This window comes from Vitis riparia, chromosome 10 (assembly GCF_004353265.1).
Source record: "Vitis riparia cultivar Riparia Gloire de Montpellier isolate 1030 chromosome 10, EGFV_Vit.rip_1.0, whole genome shotgun sequence".
Taxonomy (NCBI): Eukaryota; Viridiplantae; Streptophyta; class Magnoliopsida; order Vitales; family Vitaceae; genus Vitis; species Vitis riparia.
In genome coordinates this window covers 139,186-165,088 of record NC_048440.1, presented here as the reverse complement: position 1 = coordinate 165,088, position 25,903 = coordinate 139,186, and the positions used below count along the sequence as shown (strand labels likewise).

The window sequence follows — 25,903 nt, the reverse complement described above, 5'->3', positions numbered from 1 at the left end:
GTACTACATCTCACAATGTTTGTACATCTTCTCATAATGTTCCTATCCCTTCTTACAATGTTCGTACCCTATTTCACAATGTTCGTACCCCCTTTCACATTGTTCGTACCTCATCTCACAATGTTCGTACCCCTTCTTACAAAGTTCGTACCCCATCTCACAAGTTTGTATCATCTCTCACAAAGTTCGTATCATCTCTCACAAAGTTCGTACCCCATCTCACAAAGTTCATACTCTCTCTCACAATGTTATATCGTCTCTCACAATGTTCATATCATCTCTTACAATGTTCGTACCCCATTTCACAAAGTTCGTACTCCCTATCACAATGTTCGTACCCCCTCTCACATTGTTCGTACCCTCACTCACAAAGTTTGTACCTCATCTCACAAAGTTCGTACCCTCTCTTACAAAGTTCGTACCCCATCTCATAAAGTTCGTACTCTCTCTCTCACACAGTTTGTACCCTATCTTACAAAGTTTGTACCTCATCTCATAAAGTTTGTACCCTATATGACAGAGTTTGTTTCCTATCTCACAAAGTTTGTACCATCTCTCACAATGTTTATACCCTCTCTCATAATGTTTGTACTCCTTCTCACATTGTTTGTACCATCTCTCACATTGTTCGTACCCCCTTCATAATATTCGTACCCTCTCTCACAATGTTTGTACCATTTTTTACATTACTCATACCCTCTTTTCACATTGTTTGTCACTCATCTCACATTGTTTATACCCTCTTTAACATGACATTTCCACCTACAAAATTTATATTCAAATAAAAAAAAAAAATCAAATTTTACCTTCAACACTTATAATAAATTAGAATCCTTCATAAAATATCTTCCCAAGAGACAAAAATTATTGTTTTTATTCTTCAAGATATATAAAACTTCATCTTCAAATTTAATCTACAAATACACAAAATAATAATATAAAAATATTGATGAAAATTTCATAACAAATGACTAAAGGGTGTCAATTTGATTAATAATAACTCATAAAAAAATTCGAAAATTTAAATGTTATAAATCATTACACATTTAAATGTCATTTAACATGACATTTCTACCTACAACATTTATATTTAAATGAAAAAATATATATCAAATGTTACCTTTTAACACTTGTAATCACTTGACATCATATAATGTCTTCTTCAAGACATATAAAACTTCATATTCAAATTTAATCTATGAATACACAAAAAAATGATATAAAAATATTAATAACAATTTGATAACAAAAGATTAAATTATCTTAATTTGATTAATAATAAACTCATAAAAATTAAATTTTATAAATCATACATATTCGTTATTTAACATAACATTTCTACCTATAAAATTTATATTTAAAATATTAAGTATTACTTTTGACACTTATAATCACTTGAAATCCTTTATTTTCTTCATAGAATACAAATTTTAAATTTTTTCCCTAAAAAAGTTTCAAACTTGATTTTCAAATTTGATTTATCAAAACACATCCTACATATTTTGTAATATGGTAGTTGAAAGTATTCAATTTTCATATTAAATTAGTATCACTTTTTGTATATATATATATATGAATAATGAGAGAATAAGGGTCGTTGGTAGGATTTTAATGACATGCACTTTACACGTATCATTTTATTATTAGGGTCAAAATATGGATAGGTACCCGAAATAAAGAGTGGGTACCAAAGAACAACCCTAAATTTGAATATATATTAACTTTCATAAGTCTTAAATTATTTTTATAACTATCATATCTTTTTAATTAGAAAAAGGTACAAAAATCACAAATTCTTGCAAGTTCCATAATTGACGTGCACAATTTCAATTTTGTCCTTTACGAATGATCTTTTCTAAACTTGAATATGAAAACCTTTATTTTTTTAAATAAAAGAATCAGTTTTTTATTTTTTATTTTTAAAAAATATATATTATTTAATTTTATTTCAACTTTATAATTTACTAGTATTTATCAAATGTGTTTTCTAAATTAGAACAGAAAACTGAATGGTTACCAAACAGACCCCAGTGTTTTCATAAGGAAGATCGAGAGACCCGGCCGCCTCTGGAATGGTAAATGGTTACAGGCTTACAGCGAGTCCGTCTAGGGTTTACATTGTGGTTAACACTTGCTTCTCAAAATTCCAGAAATCTTTAATTGCAAACAGCAACCTTTAATTCCATTTCATGATTTTTAGATCTTTGATAATTCATTGAATTGGTAAGACTTCACAAACTCCTTGTTCAAATCTGTCCTATAATCAAATAAATTCTAATATTTTTTTCCCTAATATCATGTCTACAGCCATTTCACTTCATATTTATCATCCCTGCCATTGCTGATGCTGTTTTGTATATTGTCCCTGGTGTTGATTATCAGTAAATTCTCACATTATAAGTTGATTTCTGTACTAATTATGCTATATAATCATGGTGGTGTTTTGCAAATTTGGTTGTTTGGGTTTTTTTTTTTCTTTCTAATTTCTATCTTTCCTTCTTTTGCCCCCCTTTTGGTGCCGTATATGCGTGAAAGATATGTTGTGGGATGTGATTTTGGAATCTTGGGATCTGATTAAGCGCTTGCCGGCTGAAGGGATTAGAAAACCCAAAGCTTTTGGATATAGTCTGCAGTCATCGAAATGGTGGAATAGAAAAGCAAGAGAAATTTTGTTGGAATTTTCGATGAGTGTGCAAGAATTTCCCCTAAGAGAAAAATGAACTAATAAATTACCATTGCCTTTTTCTATGCAGAAAGGGATTGGCAACTTTCCTGGTTCTTTGTCATGAAAAAATTCTAGACAACAGTTTTGGTTGTCTTCATTCAGGTTGAGATATAACTCAAGTGGAGTTTCTGTTGGAAACATATTATTGTGATTGAATGATCAACTTAGTCATGGCTTTTTTGCTGGCTTTAGTTAATTTATATCTATACTTGACAGAACGACAAAGACTTTTCTGCCACTTCCAACTTCTGGAGGCTTATTGCTAGGTTTGAATGAGCCTATATATATACATATCTACACACACACACACATTTATTGATTTGATGCAAACTAATTCATTAATAAGAGTTTTTAAGTACAAATGATTCAATGAAGGATGAGAAATCCTTTCAAAATATACAAAGTCTTAATTAAAAAGGAGAAAGAGAGTGGACTCCTGAAAAGGAACAAGAGGACAACTATACATTTCAAGAATATCTACATTCCTCAAAGCTGTAAAAAATGCCCTACAAAAGAAGTCTAGTGCTTGGCATCTTGTTTTGCTAAATGATGGCAATGTGATTAGTTGAATAGGGAGACTAAGAGAAAGATCAACCCAAGTCGCTACCAACATTTAGAATTTGGCAAAGCCACTCGTTATAAATCCAAGGCTTTTTCTCCGAATTGGATACCCAAGATATCACAATAGGGAAATCCCTTCCATCCATATGTTAGAAAAATAAAGAGCTTTAGCCTTTTAGCAAACCCTTTAAGAGAGCTAAAATATTTGCATTGATGGTGAAACCCTTTCTAGTCGGTTTTGAAAAAGCCCTTAGCACTATAATAGTATAGCCTTTGATCATACCTCCAATCCCCATGTAACTTGGGTTATCCAAAGCCCATCCATTGAAATTTAACTTAAATGAATCTACTGCGGCAAAATCCATGTAGGGAGCAAATCCCCATCTAACATTTTAGACCTATATACCAAGTTCCAATCAAGTGGTAAAATAGTGAGAAGAGTACCCCTGAAATATGTCATGGTAGAGGCCTAAAAAGAGGGATGAAAATAAATCAAGTCCTAGGTCATCACTAAGGTTTTCCACTTGTTTTAAAAAGTCCTTGCACTTCTCTCTCACCAAACTGTCGAGATCAATGTGAGATAAGTAACAACCAAAGTACTTTGCCTTTGAGAGGACTCCTAACCTTAAAGAAAATAATTATTATGTCACTCACGCTTTTAAGGGAAACCTCAATCTATCCCTACTAGTTTTAATAACCCATACCACATTTCTAATGCCACCAAATATTGGGAAAAAGGTGATCAATCAGTTCACTACTCCCTAAAGACATAGTGAACAGTCAAGACTAAGGGCTTTATAAGGCCTCCTCGCTTGTAGCTATTCATTGGCATTGACCTTTGCTTCACAATCAACTATGCAAACACCTTTAATTTATATGCCACCTTAGATTTCTAAATGGAATTAAAGGAAAAAGGGGTTGGAGACACAAGTTTAGGTAGATCTGAAAAGAATAATTTTATCATAAATAAATCTGAGGATGTCAACGATCAAACTTTCTCATCTATTAAAGCTAGAAATATGTACACATAAATAAGAGAGGATAGAAGAAATTCAAGGTCCTCAATAGGTTACAAGGACATTGAATTTTTGTGATTTTATCTGAATTCCACTGCTCCTCTCTCTCTAACATACACCTTCACAAACACATGAACACACAAACACATGTTTTTTTTTGGTATTATTCAGATTTTAGGAGTTATTCCTCATCAATATTTTTGGTCATGTGTAGTCTTGTATCAGATGAACCAATGGATGCATCAATTACAAATGTTAGAAATGTGGAAATTGGAAAGCACAAAGGTAATACTGACCAAGTTGAGGCTTTCAAATCTTGTGTTGATGACATATTCACAAAGGTTGATAAGGTAGTATTTTTTTTGTAGAAACTATTTCCGATTCCCATATTTACAATTTTAATTTCAACATTTCATTATGCTGTGTGTTTGTTTTTTATTTATTATTTTGATGATTTTTCATTATCCTAGAACTGTCAATAAATTTTTAAAGGTTGTTATTTGAATACTTATTCATGTTAGATAATCATATTTAAAATTTTGGGAATTGCTACCAAATTTCTACCACATAAAAGATGTGTAAACGAAAGTTTTCAATGACAACTAAAAACACTTGTGTTGATATTCCTATAACCATACATAGCTGAAATGTTGGTCATCACTGCATACATCTTCTTTAAACCTAAAGTATTAAAATCATGAACAAATTGTTTAGATTCTTGGCAGCAGCAGCCTTGTATCCCTTTGATCCAAGTTGGTCTAGTAAGGCTCTTGCACATAACAAGCGATTTGAACAATGAAGATTTTTTTGTAATATTTTTTTTAGCTTTCATAGACTCAAATTTTTTTAAGCAAAAGCAATCAATTTTTTTTTTTCTTTTTCAAGCATCTTGTTGTACCGAGCACTATTATTGGTGTATTCCCATTCAGCATTACAGTATTCCTGCCACAGATCCCCTAACATACTATAATATTTGGTCACACTTTGGCCCCCTTGCTTCATCTTGCAAATTGAAGTTCTAATCTCAATTATCTAAGCTAAGTTTTCCACGTCTAAATAGGTCTCAACAACATCCCACATCTCTTTTTCTTGTTGATAAGAAAAGATATGTTTGGCCGATATCAGGTTTGATTGAGTTGACTAGCCATGCCATAACCATGGAGTTCTCTGCTTTCCATCTGTGAAACGACAAGCTTTGTGGATCCAGTGAGATATCTAAACTTCCCTTTCCCATGAACAAACATCTTTAAGGGTTGGGACCATTGTAAATAATTCTACCCATTTAGCTTCTGAGTTGTGATCTAAGTGATGGGGTTTCATGAACAGCTTGTTGAATCAACCATTGAGGCTATTCAGAATTGTTTCTGGACGTCTCTTCTCCAGCAACTCCTGACATGATTAAAAATAAAATAAAAATGAATGATGCATGCCTAAGATCAGAGGCGGCTTTGATACCATGTAAACTAGTTGGGAAAAAACATAATTTTATTCATAAAAAAAAAGGAATACAAGTGATATAGTATATATATATATATATATAGAGAGAGAGAGAGAGAGAGAGAGAGAGAGAAACTTTAAAGAACTATAGGACTAGGATTTGTTTCAGTAATTATCCTAATGTGAACATGAAACTAATTTAAAATAGGAGATAACTATCCCTGATTTGTCGGCCTACCAACCAGACTTATCACAACTAATTCTCCTAGAAATATAGCTCCAAAAACAGAAACATTTTTACATATCCCAAGTAGCTTCCCATGCATAAAAACAAGCCCTCAAAGGTACACAGGTGCCCTAGCTCTTTTGCGTTGTATAAACCTTCACCTTACACCATCCCTCCTATCCTCTCTCGATTTCAGACTATCCTCCCCGCTCCAAGCTAGACTCACAGAATGAATGCACTCCAAGAACTGCCCACCACCCTCCCACTCCTGAAAAGCAGAATATGGTGATTACTAGCCTGTAAAATTCCCCAAAGCAAAAATGCTTTTATGATGGTATCTTTTTTTATATTATTGTCTATTTTTTATTTTTATCCTGAAATGTCATATCATTTAACTCTTTCAAGTTTGTAGTTGTTCATTTACTTATCAAAAAAAAAAAAAGAGAAGAGTCTATAGTTGTTTATTTATTATTATGGAGGATCCTGTGTAAATATGCTAGAATTTTCTAACTACTGGGAATCTCTTGTTTTCTGGCATTCATAAATTGATGATCAGTATTACGTGTTTTCACTTGCAGCTTGAGCAAAGAGTGAATGAGGTTGAGCTATTCTACTTGACCGCTAGCAAAAGGCAACTGAATGGTTATAAAGGTAGCTCAGTCCTTAAAGATAAGGAGAGGCATGTTGCCAGTGCAAAGAAGCAGCAACAAGATGCATCACGCAGAGAAGCAGCTGCTGCGAAGAGAATGCAAGAGCTTATGCGTCAGTTCGGCACAATATTGCGTCAGGTTACCAATGCTTTGCAAGTGTTTGTTGTCATTGGATATTGTTTTATGCTATAGTTGCTTAAGTGTATTCAGTTGATTTAAATCTTGAAATAGCTGAGTTCTCCCTCAGTTCAGTAGATTTCTATGTCTATTTCATTTAGTCTCAAAATCTCGGGGTGAACTTAGGTTTTGTTATCTTACATTCATTTTCTTTTGAAAAGTATACTCAATTATGATAAGTGGCCTCTAATGTGAGGTTTCATACCTGATTGGAAATTAACTACTAAAACACCATAGAGTTTGGTAAGATGTTATATAATTGGAAGATCAAAGTTTCTTTTGGAAGTCATATTCAAGCCTCAGTTCCTGTTCCCTTATGTAAAACGTTACTTCAATATCTCTGTTTAGATGACCAACTAGTTAATATAAAATTATATTGTCAGTTCAATATCTCTAATGTGAGGTTTCATATCTGATTGGAAATTAACTACTAAAACACCATAGAGGTTGGTAAGATGTTATATAATTGGAAGATCAAAGTTTCTTTTGGAAGTCATATTCAAGCCTCAGTTCCTGTTCCCTTATGTAAAATGTTACTTCAATATCTCTGTTTAGATGACCAACTAGTTAATATAAAATTACATTGTCAGTTCCATTTCTTGAACTTCATATTAAATGGGCAAACAGATACATGGCACATCTGTCTCCTATATAAGTATTTTATAAGGACTATTTTTTTTTTTTTTTGATAAATGAGCGCATATATATATAAAATTAGGCAAAAAGCCCCAAAGCATACAGGGAGTATACATAGAAGCTTACGCCAAAACAAAAGCAAATCTCACCATCCCTTAGGGAGTGGCAAGCCATTCCAAAAAGCCTAAAAGCGAAGAGGACTCCTCTTCCATATACACCCTAGCCCAACTCCACAAATTACAAACAAACGAATTTTTTAATTTCTGAATAGCTAGAGATCCCCCCCTAAATGCTAATCTATTTCTCTCCTTCCAAACCGTCCAAAAAATACACAATGGAATGGAAGTCCAAATCCTTTTCCTCTTTTTCCCCACAAAAGGGCCCCTCCAACTTTCTAACATCTCTTTAACTTTCTTTGGGAACACCCAATTAGCCCCAAACAAGGCCAAGGCAATCTCCCAAAGAGCCTTTACAACTGTACAGTGTAAAAGAATATGATTTACAGATTCCTCTTCACAACCACACAAAAAACACCGGTTTGGAAGCTGCCATCCCCGTCTTTGAAGATTATCCAAAGTTAGGACCTTCTCCCAAGAAGCCTCCCAAGCGAAAAAAGCAACTTTGGTTGGAACCTTGTCCACCTAAATACTCTTTTTCGGGAAGGTAATGTCATTAGGCCCTGTCAACAACTTGTAGGCATCTCTAATCCGAAAGCGACCGTGTCCCTCTCCTTTCCATATCACAGCGTCCTCTTCACTAGTGATCCTCAAGTCCCTCAACAAATGCAACATCTCTCCCAAGGCGTCCAATTCCCAATCATTGGAATTTCTTGAGAGTCTTATGTTCCACCCTCCTTGACCTAGGCTCGAGTCCCACATCTCATTTACCGAAGCATACCTGTGAACCGCCAGAGCAAACAACTGGGGAAAAGCTTGGGACAACGCCTCGTTGCCGCACCACAGATCAGTCCAGAACCTTACCTTAGTCCCCTTGCCCACTTTGAATTCTATATTCTCCCAACACCAAGATGACTCCTTTAGAATATCCCTCCATACCCCCACCCCAAAAGTTCCGCGGGCCTCCTTAGTTCTCCACCCAAAGCCCAACTTGCCATACTTCACCCCAATCACCTTCCTCCAGAAGCTATCTCCCTCAAAGGCAAACCGCCAAATCCATTTCCCCAACAGGGCCTTATTCAAGAGATCAATTTTCCGAATGCCAAGACCCCCACTCTCCTTTTGGGTACACACCACCTCCCAATTGATAAGATGGATTTTTCTTTCCGTACTTCCCCCTCCCCAAAGAAAATCCCTCTGGATTTTTTCAAGTCTCTTTACAATTAGCTTAGGCATGCGAAACAGAGACAATTGATATATGGGCATGCTAGCCAAGGTACTTTTGATAAGGGTAATCCTCCCGCCCTTTGACAGATAATGTCTTTTCCACAAGGCAAGCCTTCTTCTCAATCTAGCTTCAACCCCATCCCACATAGCCCTAGCCTTGTACTTGGCTCCCAAAGGCAGCCCCAAATAGACAGAAGGGAGGGTCCCCACTTTGCACCCTAACTCCACCGCCAACATCTCTATATCTTCCACCTCCCCAACCGGGATTACTTCACTTTTATCAAGGTTTATTTTGAGACCAGAGGCTGCCTCAAACCACATCAAAATCCAGCTTAGGTGGGTCATGTGACTTTGTCTTGCTTCACAAAAAATGATCGTGTCATCAGCAAATAGTAGATGGGATACATTTATTTCCATTCCCCCTCTCTCTTGAATATTGCAACCTGAGATGAAGCCCCCATCAACAGCCCTTCTTAACATAGCACTTAGGACTTCCATTCCCAACACAAAGAGGTAGGGGGAGAGTGGATCTCCTTGGCGTAACCCCCTAGAATTGGGGAAATAACCAGCTGGCACCCCATTCACCAGAATTGAGAAGCTTGCCGATGAAATGCACCACCACATCCATTTCATCCAGCGATCCCCAAATCCCATCTTTCGCATGACCTTCATGAGGAAGCTCCAGTTCATGCTATCATAAACTTTTTCAATGTCCAGCTTACATATCAGCCCTTTCTCCTTACTTTTGAGCCAATGGTCAGTCACCTCATTGGCTATGAGTGATGCATCTAAAATCTGTCTACCCTTCACAAAAGCGTTTTGGTCCGGCGAAACCACCTTGTCTAACACCCCCTTGATTCTATTGGCTAGCACTTTGGCCAAAAGCTTGTACAAACCCCAATTAAACTGATTGGTCTGAAATCCCCCAAGTCCTCCGCCCCCCCTTTCTTAGGAATGAGGACTAGGAAGGTAGAATTAAGGCACTTGGCAAAAGATTTTTCTTCAAAAAATTCCTGGAAGAACTCCACAATTTCCTCTTTCACAAACTCCCAACAGGATTGCCAAAATGCCACTGTGAACCCATCCGGGCCTGGCGCCTTATCACCATTCATCCCCATCAAGGCCGCATGAATCTCTGCCTCAGTAAAAGACTGTTCTAGACCATCAGCTTCAGCATGGCTTAATCTTTGCAGCTGCAGCCCTTCAATGTCAGCTCTCCAAGACTATTCCTCCGTCAACAGCTGCTTGAATGCATGCACAACCCCCTCTCTCACCTCCCTCTCCTCCTCCAGCCACCTCCCATTGATTCTGATCTTTTCCATGGAATTATTTCTTCTATGAGCATTAGCCATTCTGTGAAAGAATCCCGTGTTCTTATCGCCTTCCCTCAACCACAATTCCCTAGATAGTTGCCTCCAGTGCGTTTCTTCCAAGATCACCCATTTTTTGAAAGCATCCTTAGCCTCTGTTTTCATCTCTGTCTCCCTTTCAGTTAGAACCCTATCCCTTTCCACCCTATCCCAAAATTCTACTTGTTGCAAGGCAAGGTTTTTGTTAACTTCAACCCTCCCAAAAACCTCTCTATTCCAGATTTTTATCTTCTCCTTCAGAGACTTCAATTTTGTGGCCAATCTGAAGCTGGCCCTCCCCCTCCCCCGGCCTCCTGCCACCAACCCCGAAGGAGCTCCTTAAACCCATCCACTTTGAGCCACATATTCGCAAACCTGAAGGGGGAAGGGCCCTTCCTGACCCCTCCACCATTCAGAAGAATGGGGAAATGGTCAGATGTGGGTCTGGGCAGCCTACACTGACTAACCCCACTGAAACAGTCAATCCAGTCCTGAGACACAAGAAATCGGTCCAGTCTAGCCCAAGCTTGGTTATTCCTTCCCCCACTCCACGAAGCCACCCCCCCTTGCATGGGAATGTCCAGAAGCTCTAATTCATCCACTACCTGAGCAAACCTTCTCATGGCGCCAGTCAACCTCCCCTGATTGCTCCTTTCCTCAAGGGCTAGAGTGACATTGAAGTCTCCCCCTACGCACCAAGGATCATCCCAGATTCCCCTTATAGCCCCAAGCTCCCCCCAAAGGGTCTCCCTATCATCTTTGGTGAATGGACCATACACCCCTGTAAAAGTCCAAACCTTCCCATCTTCTACATTCCTCAGTCTGCACGAGATTGAGAACTGACCCCTTTCCATCTCAATGATTTCCAGAGTCCTTTTATCCCAGCAAATCAGGATCCCTCCTGCAGCTCCCTGAGCATCCAAAGCACCCCAACCAATGAACCTCCCGGAGCCCAAACTCCTCACCAACCCCTCATTCATGGACTGAATTTTCGTTTCCTGTATGCAGAACAAATCAACTTTCTGTTTTCTAATTATAGCTTTAATCATTTTCCTCTTGGAGCTGTCATTAACCCCGCGCACGTTCCAACTCAAGAGCCTTATTTTCATTGGACTTCCAAGATTTGGCACCCTCTTCCTTGCCCAGTACACTTTTTCTTCCTCCCCCCCTCATAGTTGACTGAGCATTCTAGTCTTCTCAACTCTCTTTCAAATTTCGATTTCTCCAACATGTCTTTGTTATGGATTCTTTCTCTCCTTTTCCTGATTTTGCCCATAAACTCCAAAATGTCTTTCTCCAAGCCTTCCGTCGAGAAGCCCAGGAATTGACTGAACCTGGCCAAGTCACTATCCTCCCATCTCGCTTCCACCCATCCACTCTCTTCTTGACATAATGGCCGGGCTAGGCACAGTGCCTTACTGTTATCCTCCCTACAATCTTCACTGATCTCTACCAACTCCCACCGCTTCCCTTCATCCTGCTCTGAAATCCCAATTCCATTGCACGGAGTATCCCCCTTGGTTGAATCATCAAGAGCCCCAGTGCGGTCGAAAGACTTCTTCACAGAAGTCTGACCAAAAGGAGAAAGGAAGGAGGAAGAAGGTTCAAAGGCCACCATTCCAAGGGAAGGAGGGACAAAATCATACCTTGCGTCTTCCTCCAGCAGTGCGCAGTCGGTCCTGGAGATCCCCCCCCACTGATTCTCGTTTCCATGGATCCCCCACTGACCATCCTTCACCCAGAAGGAGGAGATAGCCGCGTCTGGGCCCCTTGACGGCCTTTGATTGCACTCCGCATCAGAGAGGCCCTTCTCCGCCTGGGCCTTAGATGGAGAAGCTGGGCTTTGAGGAGCCAGCCCAACCCCTTTAAGCAGGCTTGAGGGCGATGCCATTTCCATGGGCTTCCCAGGGCCGGATTTAACTAGCCTAGCCAAGTTTGTTTCAGGGGACGGGTCCTTAGTCCACCCAGTTAGCCTTGCTTGGCCCAATAAGTCCAGCCCACCCAAAGCAAGAGACTTATTTGAAGGCCCATCTTCGCTCCGAGATGGGTTCGAATTTTGGCCCGGTCTGCTGCACTGACCACGCGTCCCATCAACAGACAGCAGAACATCCTCGAGCCTCGGGCCCTCCATCACCCCCTTCACGCGCACCCTCGCGCGTGCGCCCTCATCACCCCCTGCCTCCGTTCCCATCGCGACAGCCTTCCCTTTCATTTCAGTCGCTGGAACCTTCATGACTGGCCTGGTTTCCCACCATAGAGTTATCAAAAAACAGGTCCCTTCGACCCAAACCTCCACCTCATTAGGACGAAACTCACCGTTCCGCTTCACCAGGAGACGTGCCCACTGTAATTCTTCCATTTTTTCTGTTTGATTATCCATCGCAAGAAATCCCCCACACGCATCCCCAATCCTCCTCAGAATACCCTGCTCCCACAAGGAAACGGGTAGGCCTACTACCCTCACCCATGCTTCACTACACCTATCCCCTTCCCTCAGACATCCTGTCTCCGGCCTCCACTTCTCTAATCGGAGGATTAGCCCCCCGACCGACACACTTCCGCTCTTTGCAGCTTGCTCTGCCTCTGCCGGGAGCTCAAACTCCATTAAAACCTTACCCTTCTCCATTTTTGCAAGCCCTAAATTTCCTTTGAGCCTCCAGATTCTCGCTAATTTAGTTCCCCACCCTCTGATCTCATCCCCCTTTCCTGCATTAGGGTTCCAAGACCCGACAATGCAATGTTCAAGTTTGGACAGATTCCGACCCACTTCCTCCTTAGACGCCTCTACCCTTGCTACTGATCGTTCCTTCCCATTCGCCATTTTGATCGCTTCCACATATGTCTTCGCCAAAAAATGCTTCGGCCGTGGCTCGTCTTCCTTCTGACTCTTAATGCCTCCTTCTACACAGCCCAGTCTCTGAAGTAATTCCACCATTGAAGCCCAGCCACCCTTTGTTCCTCTGCCTTTGGGAATAAAGACGCTAAATCTCTTTCTCTCCAGGTCCGCGACCCCCAGCCGGAGAAAGCATCCCCCTCTATTAAAATCGCGCGTCAGAGAATACTCTCTCCCGTTCTCCTTCCACTCTCGGACCCACCTCACCATCCTTGCGTTTTCGATACTCAGAGTCAGGCACTCGAATACTATTCCAAGGCTCACCGGACCTAGTCTAACCCACGACGAGATCCCTCCTTTTCTTTCCACAATCGTGGCTTGCAGTCTGTCTCTCCTCTCCTCCACCTCGACCTCGAACATTTTCGATTCCACGCCGAATCTACCCCTTCTAACCTTCTTCTCAGGCCTCGCATGGCGCTCGCCCCCTGCAAGTTCTGTCGCTCCCCCTTCGTCGCCGCTAACTCTCTCTCTCGCGAACTTTCTCTCTCTAACCCTCTCTCTCTCTCTCTCCTCCATACATAATAAGATAGTATTTTATAAGGACTATGGAATCTATCAATTTCTAATTTGATTGATGTGATATATTGACATACATTCTACTGATGCTGATGACTCTATTAGTAAACTGCAGGCTTTAGTGGTGTAAAAAAAGGTGTTGTTTGTTTGTTTTTTAGGGGAAAAATTAGCTGAATCGATATGGTCGGTTTATAGTTGAACCAAAACTAAACCGGCCTTTTAGTGATGAAAAAACTGAACCAAACCAAGCTTGATTAAGGTTGGTTTGGTTCAGTTTAGATGATTGGTTGGATGCAAGTTAATTTAGGCTTAATTTGTTTTTAAGATTAGTTGAAACCAACTTTGATTTGAAATTCAAAATATATTTAAATTTTTTATCCCAAACTATTTTTTTTTTGATAGATAAAAAGGAAAATTTATTAAGAAAAGGCACCCAAACTATAATTAATGCATTTAAAAATTAATCTATCCATAGTCCAAGAACAATGAATTACTTTAATGGAGTACAATATAAAAACTCATCAAACATTGAACAGTTATATATAAGTCTTAGAATGTCTGTTTGGTTAAGCTTTTATTGGTTAGGAGACAATGAAATCGAAAATCAAATTAACAAAGTTAGTTTTCAAAATTCTCAGACTGAACGGACCTTTATAGTTATTGAAAGCCGAATCAATTTGATCAGTTTTGGTTGGTTTGGATCAGTTTTGTTGGTTTTATGTACACCCCTAGCAGGCTTTATATTATTGAATGAGTAACAATTTGAGATAATCCAGATAAACTACATGTTCTTATTATTGTTGCCAATTTTGTTTGAACTTTGACACATAATGTGAGAATCAAATATGGGAATCTGTAAATCAATGTCCAAACCTTCAGTACTTGCACGTAAATTAAGAAGATGCCAAAATGAAATCATTTGAAATATCCTTTCTAATAAGTAATGAAAAAATTTTGTATTGTGCAAAGAGGTCACATGATGAAGGATGGAAAAGGATTTAATCATCCTGGTACAAGGTTGCTTTAGTGACAGAATTTCTTCAGCAAAAAGGTTTTTATGGACTAGCAACCTGTGAGCTATCATCTTAAGGAATACTTTCAAGGCCAAATATTTTCTTGAGCCAAAAATTATGGAGTATGAGATTTCAATTGATGGTGATTTCTTATGCTAGAATAATTTTGCCTGGTGTTTGCTCTCTTTCTAGATAATACTCATCAATTTAACTATGTTTCCCTTTCATATACCTATTTGTTTGAATGTGTGGACATCATTTTCTGATACTTGACTGCAATGCTAAATTTGAACACATTGAGCAGGCTTTTACATCTATCAGAAGCATTTTGATTTGTCTTTTCTTTTTAATTTTTTTTCCAGTGCTGCTTTTTCTTCCATGTGCTAAACTTGAACATGTATGTGGTTTTGCCTTTAAACTGAATCCTTTTGTTGGAATGAATCACTTGGATGTTTAAGGCTAAAAGGAAGATAACAAATCATGGCTCTTTGGCATATTTCCCTGATGTCTCTGAGGTTTTACTGGCAGATCATGCAACACAAGTGGGCTGGGCCCTTTTTGCATCCTGTAGATGTTGAAGGCCTTGGTTTGCATGACTACTATGAGGTATAGTCTTTTGCTTCTTTCTGAGTTTTCTAATTGTTGATCTATATGGCAATCAATGGAATGAATATGTATACTGTTTGTATTAAAGATATTTGCCTAATTGTTAATTGGCATGATATACATTATTGGCTTACTACCTAGGGGCTTCAACTTTTGGGTTGCTTGATGGTTTTACCTTGCATTTGAGCCTCTTTTTTTGGAAGGTCTTTATGATGGAATCTCATCATTTCTTTATTATCCATTACTTCTATGTGCTCCTTTTTGTTTCTCCAGAGGTCTTAGGTTGGAACCTCACTATTTGTTTTATTTCCCCTTCTCTTGATTTAAAAGATGCGAGAGAGAGAGAGCGTGGGCGATCCTGCGAGCGAAGAGGGAGAAGGGGATAGCAGGGCGGAGAATCGAGGGAAGAGGAAGAGAAAAAGCTTCGTGGTGGAATCAAAGGAGTTTGAAATAGTGTCTGAGGAGAAAAATGGTAAGAGCTTTGCCATTATCTCGGAGAGCTAGGGAGGGGTAGTTTCTTGGGTCCGGCTAGGGCCGGCGAGGGTGGGTCTACTCTTAGAAGGGCTGACACAGTGCTTGAAGGACGGAAAAGATGGCAAATGGGAGAAAGGGTGGAAGGAAAAAGGGAGGGTCTACTCTCTGGTAAGAGAGACTAACAGGGCCGGGAGTTTCATCCGCTTGGGGGTGACGGATCAGGAAAAGAGGAGATTTGGATTTGTATACCAAAAGGGAGAGGGGAAAAGGGAGGATGGGTGTCGTTGATGGAGTCCCTCTTGTGGGCTGGATTTCGGCGCGAAGGAAAAGCAGTGGAACAAGGGCCAGGGGAGTCGGGCAGGTCATATGCAGAGGTGGCCAGGGGCTCGGGTTAAGGGATTCCGCAAGGGTTAGAGTAGAGCTAAAGGAGGAGGATATACGGAGCAACGTGAACAGACTGAAGCATTGTCTGATAGGGAAATGGAAACCTAATTCGGCTTGCGAAGAGGACCTATCGAGGCTGGGGTGGACAGCGGCAAGAGCGTGGAGATTGAAAGGAAAGTTAGGGCTGGCCAGACTGGGAAAGGGCTGCGCTTTGATGGAATTTGAGACGGTGGAAGAAGCTAAGTGGGTCCTTGCCGCGGGGGAAAGATCAGTGGGAGGACTCCATTTGGGCTTGGAGATGTGGAGTCCGAGTTTTGGATGCGTTGCAGAGGATGAAGAGAGGAAAGATGCGTGGGTAAGGATCATGGGGCTCCCAATCTCGTTGTGGGTGCCGTCGGTTCTGAGGAAAGTGGGGGATGAGTGTGGCGGTTTCGTAGGAATTGATCCTCAAACAGGAAGGAAAGAGGATTTGGAATGGGCAAGGATTAAGGTTAGGATGAACGGAGGCTTCTTGCCGAGTTCGCTGGAGATTGGGGCGGAAGGGGAGATGTACGTTGTATCCCTGTGGTGGGAGATCCTGCCGGCATTGAGAAGAAACCAGGGGGATGGGCGTGAGGATGCTGGACGGGGTGATCGCTTTCCACGCGCGGGTTGGTGCGTGGGAGAGAAGCTGGGCGCTGGAACCAAGGAGCAGCGCCGGTCAGAGGAAGTGACGGGAGAGCAGGTGGGAGGGGAAGGGGGAGAAGTGTTTGAAAAGTGGGCCCATGTCGGGCGGGTGGCCCGTTAGAACTCTGGTCCAGCGGGTGATGGGTCAAGCTCCTCTGGATCGGGGCTTGGCCTCGTGGGCTTGAAGCGGGATAGCGGGCCAGTGTTCCAAGGCCTAATGGAAGCAGGTGGGTTAGAGTGTGGGCCGGCTGAGGTTCAAGCCCCTGATGGAATGGCGCTCCTGGCCCATGGGCCTGATGTTTCGGCTGGGGGTCTTCTGGGCCAAAGGCAAGCCAAGTTCATGGGCATAGGCCATGAAGAAAATTTGGGCCTAAAAATGGAAGGGGATTTTATAAAGTGTCGCGAGAAGGAGATCTTTGGAACGCAGATGCCGGCTCCCCTGTGCTCCATGGCAGAGAGAGCGATCGTGGAGGAAGCTCTCAGGTACGGGTCCTCTTTAAATCTTAGGGTTGGGGATTCTTCTCCCTCTTCTTCTTCTCTTTTTGGTCGGACTCCGGCGAGGGAGTATTGCGACCTTTCTGGGGATTTAAGGGTGAGCCGCCAGCAAGAAAACAACATAGAAGATGCAGCTTCAGGGGGGAGCCAGCGCGAAGAGAGGGCTGTTGGGATTTAGTTGCGATTAATGGCGATGCTCTTGAGGACCAAAACCCGGACTGGATGCCAGCCGTGTCTGGATCCCAGGCCCAAAGGAGTGTGAAGGAGACAGATTGGGAAGAAAGCAGCTTGGCTAAGTTCAGCAAGCTGTTGGGTTTTTCAATAGAGGGATTGGAGAGGGAGATCTTGGATTTCCTGTCTAAAATAAGGAAAAGACGGGAAAGGATACATAGCAAGGGATTATTGGAGAGAACTAAATTTGAGAGGGAGCTCAAAAGGCTGGAATGCTCAGTCAAGTACAAGGGGAAGGAAAAGAAGAATAATTCCATGAAAGATGGAGGGGGCCAATTGCTGTTGGGTTAATGAACCTCAAACTAATGAGCTGGAATGTGAGGGGTGCAAATGACGTCAACAAAAGAAGGATTATTAAGTCTGTAATTAGAAAACAGAGGGTGGATTTGGTGTGTATCCAGGAGACAAAAATTCAGTTAATGACTGATGGGGTGGCGAAAAGCTTAGGGTAGGGAGATTCTTAGACTGGAGAGCTATTGCAGCCGCTGGTGCAGCTGGAGGTGTTTTGGTTTGTTGGGATAAAAGGTCCTTGGAATTGTTGGAGTGGGAGGAGGGCATTTTTTCAGTTTCTTGCAAATTTAGAACTGTGGAAAATGGGGCAACATGGGTGTTCACGGGTGTGTATGGCCCTTCAACAAAGAGGATAGGGAGTGTTTCTGGAATGAGCTAGGAGCAGTGAGAGGTCTTTGGGTGACCCATGGTGTGTTGGGGGTGACTTAATGCTATTCTCGCGCAAGGAGAAAGAAGCAGGCAAGGGAGGGTGACCTCAGTTATGAGGAGGTTCGCTCAGGTTATGGATGACCTTGAGCTCATTGATCTTCCCCTCCAAGGGGAATTTTCACGTGGAGGGGGGGCTTCATAACCAAGCCTGGGCAAGGCTTGACAGATTTCTGGTCTCGTCCAGATGGCTTGACCAGTTCAGCAATGTGACTCAGAAGAGGCTATCTAGGCCTACATCAGACCACTTTCCAATTACAATTGAAGCGGGTGGCAAAAGAAGAGGCCCCTCACCTTTCAGGTTCGAGAACATGTGGCTAAAAGTGGAAGGCTTTAAAGAGCTATTGAGGAGTTGGTGGCAGGGGATATCGGTTAGTGGTAGGGCTAGCTATAAATTGGCAACAAAACTGAAAGGAATTAAACAAAACCTTAAAATCTGGAACAAGGAGGTGTTTGGGAATTTGGAGAGTAATAAACTGGCTGCCTTGCAGCAAGTGGACTATTGGGACCAAGTGGAAAGTGAGAGGAGGTTGTCTGAGGAGGAATTCTCTAGAAAGAAAGAAGCAAAGAAGGATATGCTAAGTGGGTCATGCTGGAAGAGACTCACTGGCGGCAGCTATCTAGGGAGCTGTGGCTAAGAGAAGGGACAAAAATACGGGGTATTTTCATAGAATGGCAAATGCGCACCGAAGAAGGAATGCCATGGAAAGAGTTAAAATCAGGGGGGCCTGGCTGTCAGAGGAGAATGCAATTAGGACCGGGATAGTAGACGCCTTTCATCGGCTATTAACGGAAGACTCGGAGTGGAAGGCAGATATAGGGGGTTTAAATCTGAACCAGATTACTCAACAAGAGCGGACTTCTTGGAGCGGCCTTTCATGGAAGAGGAAGTCCACTCGGCTCTAATGGACATGAATGGGGACAAGGCTCCAGGCCCGGATGGCTTTACGGGAGCTTTTTGGCAATTCAGCTGGGAGTTTGTGAAGGAGGAGGTGTTGGAGATGTTCAAGGAATTCCATGAACATAACACCTTTCTTAAGAGTCTCAATGCCACGTTCTTGGTGCTGATACCCAAAAAAGGAGGAGCGGAGGAGCTGGAGGACTTCAGGCCGATCAGTCTTTTGAGCGGATTATACAAACTATTGGCTAAGGTGTTGGCCAATAGGTTAAGAAGGTGATGGATAGAGTGATTTCATATGACCAGAACGCGTTTGTAAGGGGAAGGCAGATTTTGGACGCGTCCCTAATCGCAAATGAGGTGATTGACTCATGGAAAAAAGAAGGAAAGAAGGGCCTAATCTGCAAACTAGATATTGAAAAGGCGTACGATAGCGTCAATTGGCAGTTTTTGATGAGGGTAATGGAGAAAATGGTTTTGGGGCCAAGTGGAGGGAGTGGATATGGAGCTGCATATCGACTGCCAAGTTCTCGGTTTTAGTAAACGGGGAGCCAACTGGTTTCTTCCCTAGCTCTAAGGACTCCGGCAAGGCGACCCCTATCTCCATATTTGTTTATCATGGGGATGGAGGTGCTGAGTGTCCTGATTCGAAGGGTTGTGGAAGGGGGCTGCATCACTGGATGTAGAATCCAGAGGGGTAGGGGGCAGGCTGTTAGCATCTCTCACCTCCTCTTTGCGGATGATGCCATAGTATTTTGCGAGGCTAAGAAAGAAGATATGACCTGTTTGAGTTGGACCTTATGCTGGTTTGAAGCTGCTTCGGGGCTGAGGATTAACTTGGCTAAAAGTGAGATTATTCCGGTGGGGGAGGTGGAGGAGATCCGGGAGATGGCTGTGGAATTGGGATGCAAGGTTGGGCAGCTGCCTTCAACCTATCTGGGCTGCCCCTGGGTGCGCCAAATAAAGCTAGCTACGTGTGGATGGGGTGGAGGAACGGATGAGGTGGAAACTAGCCTTGTGGAAGCGGCAATATCTCTCTAAGGGTGGTAGAATCACCCTTATAAAGAGTACATTGGCTAGCATGCCACTATACCAGCTGTCCCTATTCCGTATGCCTAAGACAGTGGCGAGAAGACTAGAAAATTTGCAAAGAGACTTCTTGTGGGGAGGGGGAAGTTGGAGAGGAAAGCTCACCTTGTCAGTTGGGAGAGGGTGTGTGTGAGCAAGGAGAAGGGGGGCTTGGCTTGAGGAAACTAGTATTCTTGAACAAAGCCCTCCTTGGAAAATGGTTTGGAGGTTTGCTCATGCTAAGGAGGAGATGTGGAAACGTGTTCTTGTGGCTAAGTATGGACAAGAGGAATTTGGGTGGAGAACTAAAAAAGCAAATGGGGCTTTTGGTGTTGGGCTTTGGAAGGATATTATGAAAGAAGCAGATTGGTGTTGGAACAATATGGCTTTTAAGGTTGGAAAAGGCACCAAAATCAGTTTTTGGAAGGACACTTGGTGTGGGGATGTGGGGCTGGCCAGGAGATTCCCTAATCTCTTTAATGTGGCTGCACAAAAAAGTGCCACTGTGGGGGAGTTATGGGACCAGTCTGCTGGCCAAGGAGGCTGGAACCTTAGGTTTATTAGAAGGTTCAATGATTGGGAGCTGACCCGGGTTGACGAATTGCTACAAATCTTAAGGAGTCAAAGAATATCCTTGGAGGAAGACTTGGCTGTATGGAAGGGGGAAAAAATGGGAAGTATGAAGTCAAGGATGCGTATGGGCTGGTGACCAGCCATAGCATCCCTATGTTTCCCAAAAAAGAAGTTTGGGTGGAGAATGTTCCTTCCAAGTTAGCGTTTTTTGCTTGGGAAGCGACTTGGGGAAGGGTTCTTACTATTGATAGGCTTCAAAAGAGAGGATGGCAGATGCCTAACAGGTGTTACCTTTGTGGTAGTGAGGAGGAAAATGTGAATCATCTTCTTATTCAGTGTACAGTGGCTGGAGTGTTGTGGGGATGGTTCTTAGCCTGTTTGGAGCCTAGTGGGTTTTTCCACAAACTGTAAAGGAGGTGATTATCAGCTGGAAGGGCTCTTTTGTGGGCAAAAAGAGGAAGAGAATTTGGAGATCCATACCGTTATTTATTTTTTGGACGGTGTGGAAAGAAAGGAATAGACTAGCATTTAGGGGGGGGGAGCTTGCTATACAGAAAATTAAATATTCTTTTGTTTGTAATTTGTGGGGGTGGGCTAAGTTGTATAATGGTGCGGAGTCCCGCTCCCTTATAGGGTTCCTGGAGTGGCTAGCCTCCAGTTGAGGGCTGGTGGGTTTTTTGTTTGTTTTTTGGTCTTTTGTTGTGAGGCCGTCGTCGCCTCGTATACTCCCTGTATACCTTGCGGCGTTTGCCTTTGCTAATATATTTGTGTTTACGTATCAAAAAAAACTATTTGTTTTATTTCCTATTTAATAATTTAGGATTCATTTGTCTCCCATTCTGCCTCTCCATTTGATGATCTCGAACATCTTTGCAACAAGGAACAACAAAAACCGTGGGGTGTCCAGCATGACAACTCCTAAAAACTTTTAACTGTATGGAGCAGTCTTTGACAGTCAAGATGAAAATAGAAGTCATAATAAAGCAATATCCACATAGTTGGGCTTTAGTGGGTCATATTATTTTTATTTCTCTAGAAGTCCTGGGTTGGAACCTCACTATTTGTTTTATTCCCTATTTACTAATTTAGGCTTCATTTGTCTCCATTTTTGCCTCTCCATGTGTTGATCACAAACATCTTCTCAACAACGAACAACAAAAACTGTGGGGTGTCCAGCATGATAAGTCCTAAAACTTTAACTGTATGGAGCAGTCCTTGGCAGTCAAGATGAAAATAGAAGTCATAATATAAGCAATATCCACATGGTTGGGCTTTAGTGGGTCATATTAATAAATTATTGTTGAAAATTTGACTCTATAGTGGTTCTCTATGGTAAAGTGCATGGTGTACACCTTTTACTTGTCATGTTGCATTTGCAGATTAAGGTGACATATGCAAACACCTGTGCTTATGTCAGTCACATCTAGGCTTACTTGTTTGACTAATTAATACTTAACAGTGAGAATTATGCCAACTAGTATTGGTTTCTGCTGATGATGTCCATTTCGGCTCTTTTAGTGAATTCGGTATTGATTTAGTTGTGATAGCTTTTACTTGATTACTGACCATTCATTGTGTTGGATTACTTGAGGGCACACCTTTAATTAATTTGCTGTAGATGGTATTTTAACAGGTAATTGACAAGCCCATGGACTTCAGTACAATAAAGAATCAAATGGAAGCTAAGGATGGTACTGGATATAAGAATGTCAGGGAGATATGTGCGGATGTGAGGTTGGTTTTTAAGAATGCAATGAAATACAATGATGAGAGACATGATGTTCATGTTATGGCCAAAACTTTATTGGGAAAGTTTGAGGAGAAGTGGCTGCAACTTCTGCCTAAAGTTGCAGAAGAGGTAACTATCATTAATCTTTCTCATTATGATTTAATTACTTTTAGGTCATGAAGTCACCAAGGTTTTGGTATTGTGGTTTAGTTTTCCATGGAACGAGGTTAAATTTCTTGCTTCATGTTTTGGATCATTTCTAGAGAAAATAGAAGCAAAAGATTTTTGTGTTATTTGTTAAATTCCAAAGTGATGTACTTGCAGGAAAAAAGACGAGAAGAGGAAGAAGCAGAGGCGCAGTTAGACATGCAGCTTGCTCAGGAGGCTGCTCATGCCAAAATGGCAAGAGAGATAAGTAATGAGGTATGTTAGAATTCGAGAACCTTTTGAAGAAACCAAATTCATAATTAAAAGAAAGCCTTCCTAAAATAACTATAAAATTTCTGAGTATGTTGAAGTTGTTCTTCTTATTTGCATATTCAGTTCAATAAAAGAAAAAATGTTATCTTATATTCTGGGAGAGTGATGTGGAAATTTTTTGAATGTATTATTCTGAAATCTTTCCAGCTTACGATATTGATTTTCATCTGGAAGAAGTCAGAGAAATGGTTATTCGGAAGTGCAGGTTTGTTCTATAACATTATGTCTAATACAGCAAAAATACAATTTCAAAAGTTGTTTTGGTTCTATTTGGTATTTGCCTATCCAAAAGAAAGGATTTGTATAGATTTTTAATTTGTATCTACTTGTCACTGTTGTTTTTTCCTCTGGTTTGATCTATTGAATACTACTAGAAACCATGTTCTTTTACAATGTTAATGATTAGGAAATGGAATGATTTACCCTGTGTTCCATCTATTGGATGCTTAATTGGTTTAATTTAATATATTTTGAAAAAGATTGCTTCATTTTTCTTATTTATCTGGTAGTATATAATACTAACGTCTATAAATATTATCATACCAAGTGTTGTCAATTAAGTAAAACTTTGTTTTCCTGTTGCACTTTAGTATCTGAAGACAAAACTATGGTTCGTAATATACTCATGCCAACTCAAAAAAGAAACAAAGAAAAAAAAAAAGAAGAATTCCTTAGCTCAACTACTTGGGGTTGGCTATCCAAATCTGTCCTCACATGTCGGCCTACATAGAGTCCTTTTTGTTGCCTTGTTGCAAACTTGTATCTTATTAGATAGGATAAAACTAAGGATTTGTGCCAAGCACATTAATTCTGCTTCTTTCTTTTCCTGTCTTGCCACACCTCCTTCTCTATCCTAACATGGTTATGGCTGCCCCCAAGTTAGGGCATTTACCCTACTACTACTGTGATTTGAGCGGTTCAAATTGGTGCACTCTTATTTCTGAATGTGTTTTTTCCCCTTTACTAGGCAATGGTGCTCAGGATGAAGAATTGCTGGCCTTAGTCATCTAACATTTTGTTTTTTTGTTTTTTTTGTTTTTAATTTTAATTTGTTAGTTAATGACCACACAAAGTTCCAAAAGTGCTTCTTCGCTTGGTCCTTGCAATGATTTTATGTTCAATTCTTTCTTCAGGCTCCTTCCTTTTCAGATGATTATTCAAGAAAACTAGTCACTGGTCTGCTTTTTCCTGGACTAGATGTACACCTAAATTTTCCTGTGTCATGATCTGATTATCTGACACATCATCACCTCCTCCCTCCTCTTTTGATTGTAAACCTTTTCATAATTCTGGCCTGAAATTCACCTCTAATGTTGCATTTTCAACTGCTGATAGAGGCTGATAGCAGAACTTTGATGTAAGTTGTACTTGTGCAAGTTTAATTACGATTTAAAATTACTTGTCTCCAATTTTTCTCATTTGCACCTATCAGAAGATCAGCATCCATGTTGCTTCGGTGAACTTGCATAATGGGAACTGAAATTTTCTGCTTTGCCTCAAATTTCATTCAACAACAAAGTACTTAAAATGCTGCCTATTAAAAAAAAAAACACACAAAAAGGACACATGCACATACACGCAAGTACACAGAACAAAGTAATGGATGTGTCACTGCTGATTTATGTAATGAGAGTTCAATTGAGATGCCTTACTGTGAAATTGGTAAAAATCTCAAGTGTTGTAATTTGCATAACTATTTCCAGACATTTTGACTCTCAACACCTACTCCATGTCGATACAGAGGTTGGTGAGGGGGGACACATCAAAACGAACCTAGTTTTGTTAATTAGCTTGGTGGACAATAATTCTGATGTAACATTGTAAATACCTGATTTTTCAGTAGTTGTGTATGCGAACCAGATCTCAGCTCATTATTTGAATGCATCTTTGTTGCATCAAAATAGTGCAGTGGAAGCTGATTCAGTGAATATTATTTCAGAAAAATGTCAACTGAAGAGAAAAGGAAACTTGGAGCAGCCCTCTCTAGATTGTCCGCTGAAGATCTGAGTAAGGCTCTGGAGATTGTTGCACAGAATAACCCGAGCTTTCAAGCCACAGCTGAAGAGGTGGATCTTGACATTGATGCACAGGTTGTCATATGTTTGCTATGAAAAGTGTGCTGAGATGCTTTTGCTTGCTAATGACACTGGTTATTTGAGTGCGTTGTGTTGTTTATGCAGACGGAGTCGACCTTATGGAGGTTAAAGTTTTTTGTGAAGGATGCATTGGAAGTTCAGGGAAAGAGTTCAGCAAGCAAGGGGGACAACACCAACACCACCACCACTGCCACCAACAACAACAAACGGAAAAAAGAGATTTGTGATGCTATTGCCAAGACTGCAAAGAAGAAGAGTAAAAAGCTCCCTCTCGATTAATCTTGGAGAATTGAGAGCGATGCTTTCTGTTTCCCAGATGGGGCCAAGAGCAGATTTCGAAATCCTTTTCTGTGTAAATCCATTCGCTGCTGGTGCTCTGGACCATGATTGTAAAGTCGGATTTTATGGATCAACAATTTGTTCACTTTTTGTTGTCTTCTGATTATCTTGATCTGTTCTGCTTCAATTTTTTTTCCTCGCTTAACATTCTCTTTCATCTGAATCCTCGGCCTGTGCTTAAAAGCTAGCTTAAATTGATGGCTTTCTTTCAAGTCTATGCTTGAAATTTCTGCCTGGCAAGTTTCTATAGGGTAATGGCTACTTCAAAAGATATCTTATGAAAAATTAGGGGTTTGTTTGAAATCATTTTCTAAAATGGTTATGAGAAAATAGTTTTTGAAAATTGCTTTATGCTGATAAAAATGTGTTTGAAAATTGAATTCTTAAAACAACGATTTTGTTATTAAGAAACAAAGAAAATATGTTTGGTTGAATCAATAAAAATGATTTTATATAACAAATCAAACAAAAAAACTTAAAAAATGAGTATGTATTTTTTTTTATGATTAACATAATGTTGTAAAAATTATATTCTATAGATTTATAAAATTTAAATTTTATAATACAAATATATGTTTAATTAAAATACAAAAGATTTCACCTTT

General features: G+C 40.6%; 1 protein-coding gene across 1 annotated transcript; it reads left to right on the top strand.

Moving 5' to 3' along the window:
- Window positions 1-1,998: 1,998 nt before the first annotated feature.
- On the top strand, window positions 1,999-25,510 carry LOC117923552 (transcription factor GTE6-like). The gene is made up of 9 exons (XM_034841894.1): window positions 1,999-2,075; window positions 4,517-4,652; window positions 6,544-6,753; window positions 15,071-15,148; window positions 22,288-22,512; window positions 22,708-22,810; window positions 23,011-23,068; window positions 24,803-24,953; window positions 25,044-25,510. The coding sequence occupies exons 2-9, from the start codon at window positions 4,536-4,538 to the stop codon at window positions 25,236-25,238; spliced, it is 1,137 nt and encodes a 378-aa protein (XP_034697785.1). The 5' UTR covers window positions 1,999-2,075; window positions 4,517-4,535; the 3' UTR covers window positions 25,239-25,510.
- The last annotated feature ends 393 nt before the right edge of the window (window positions 25,511-25,903 follow it).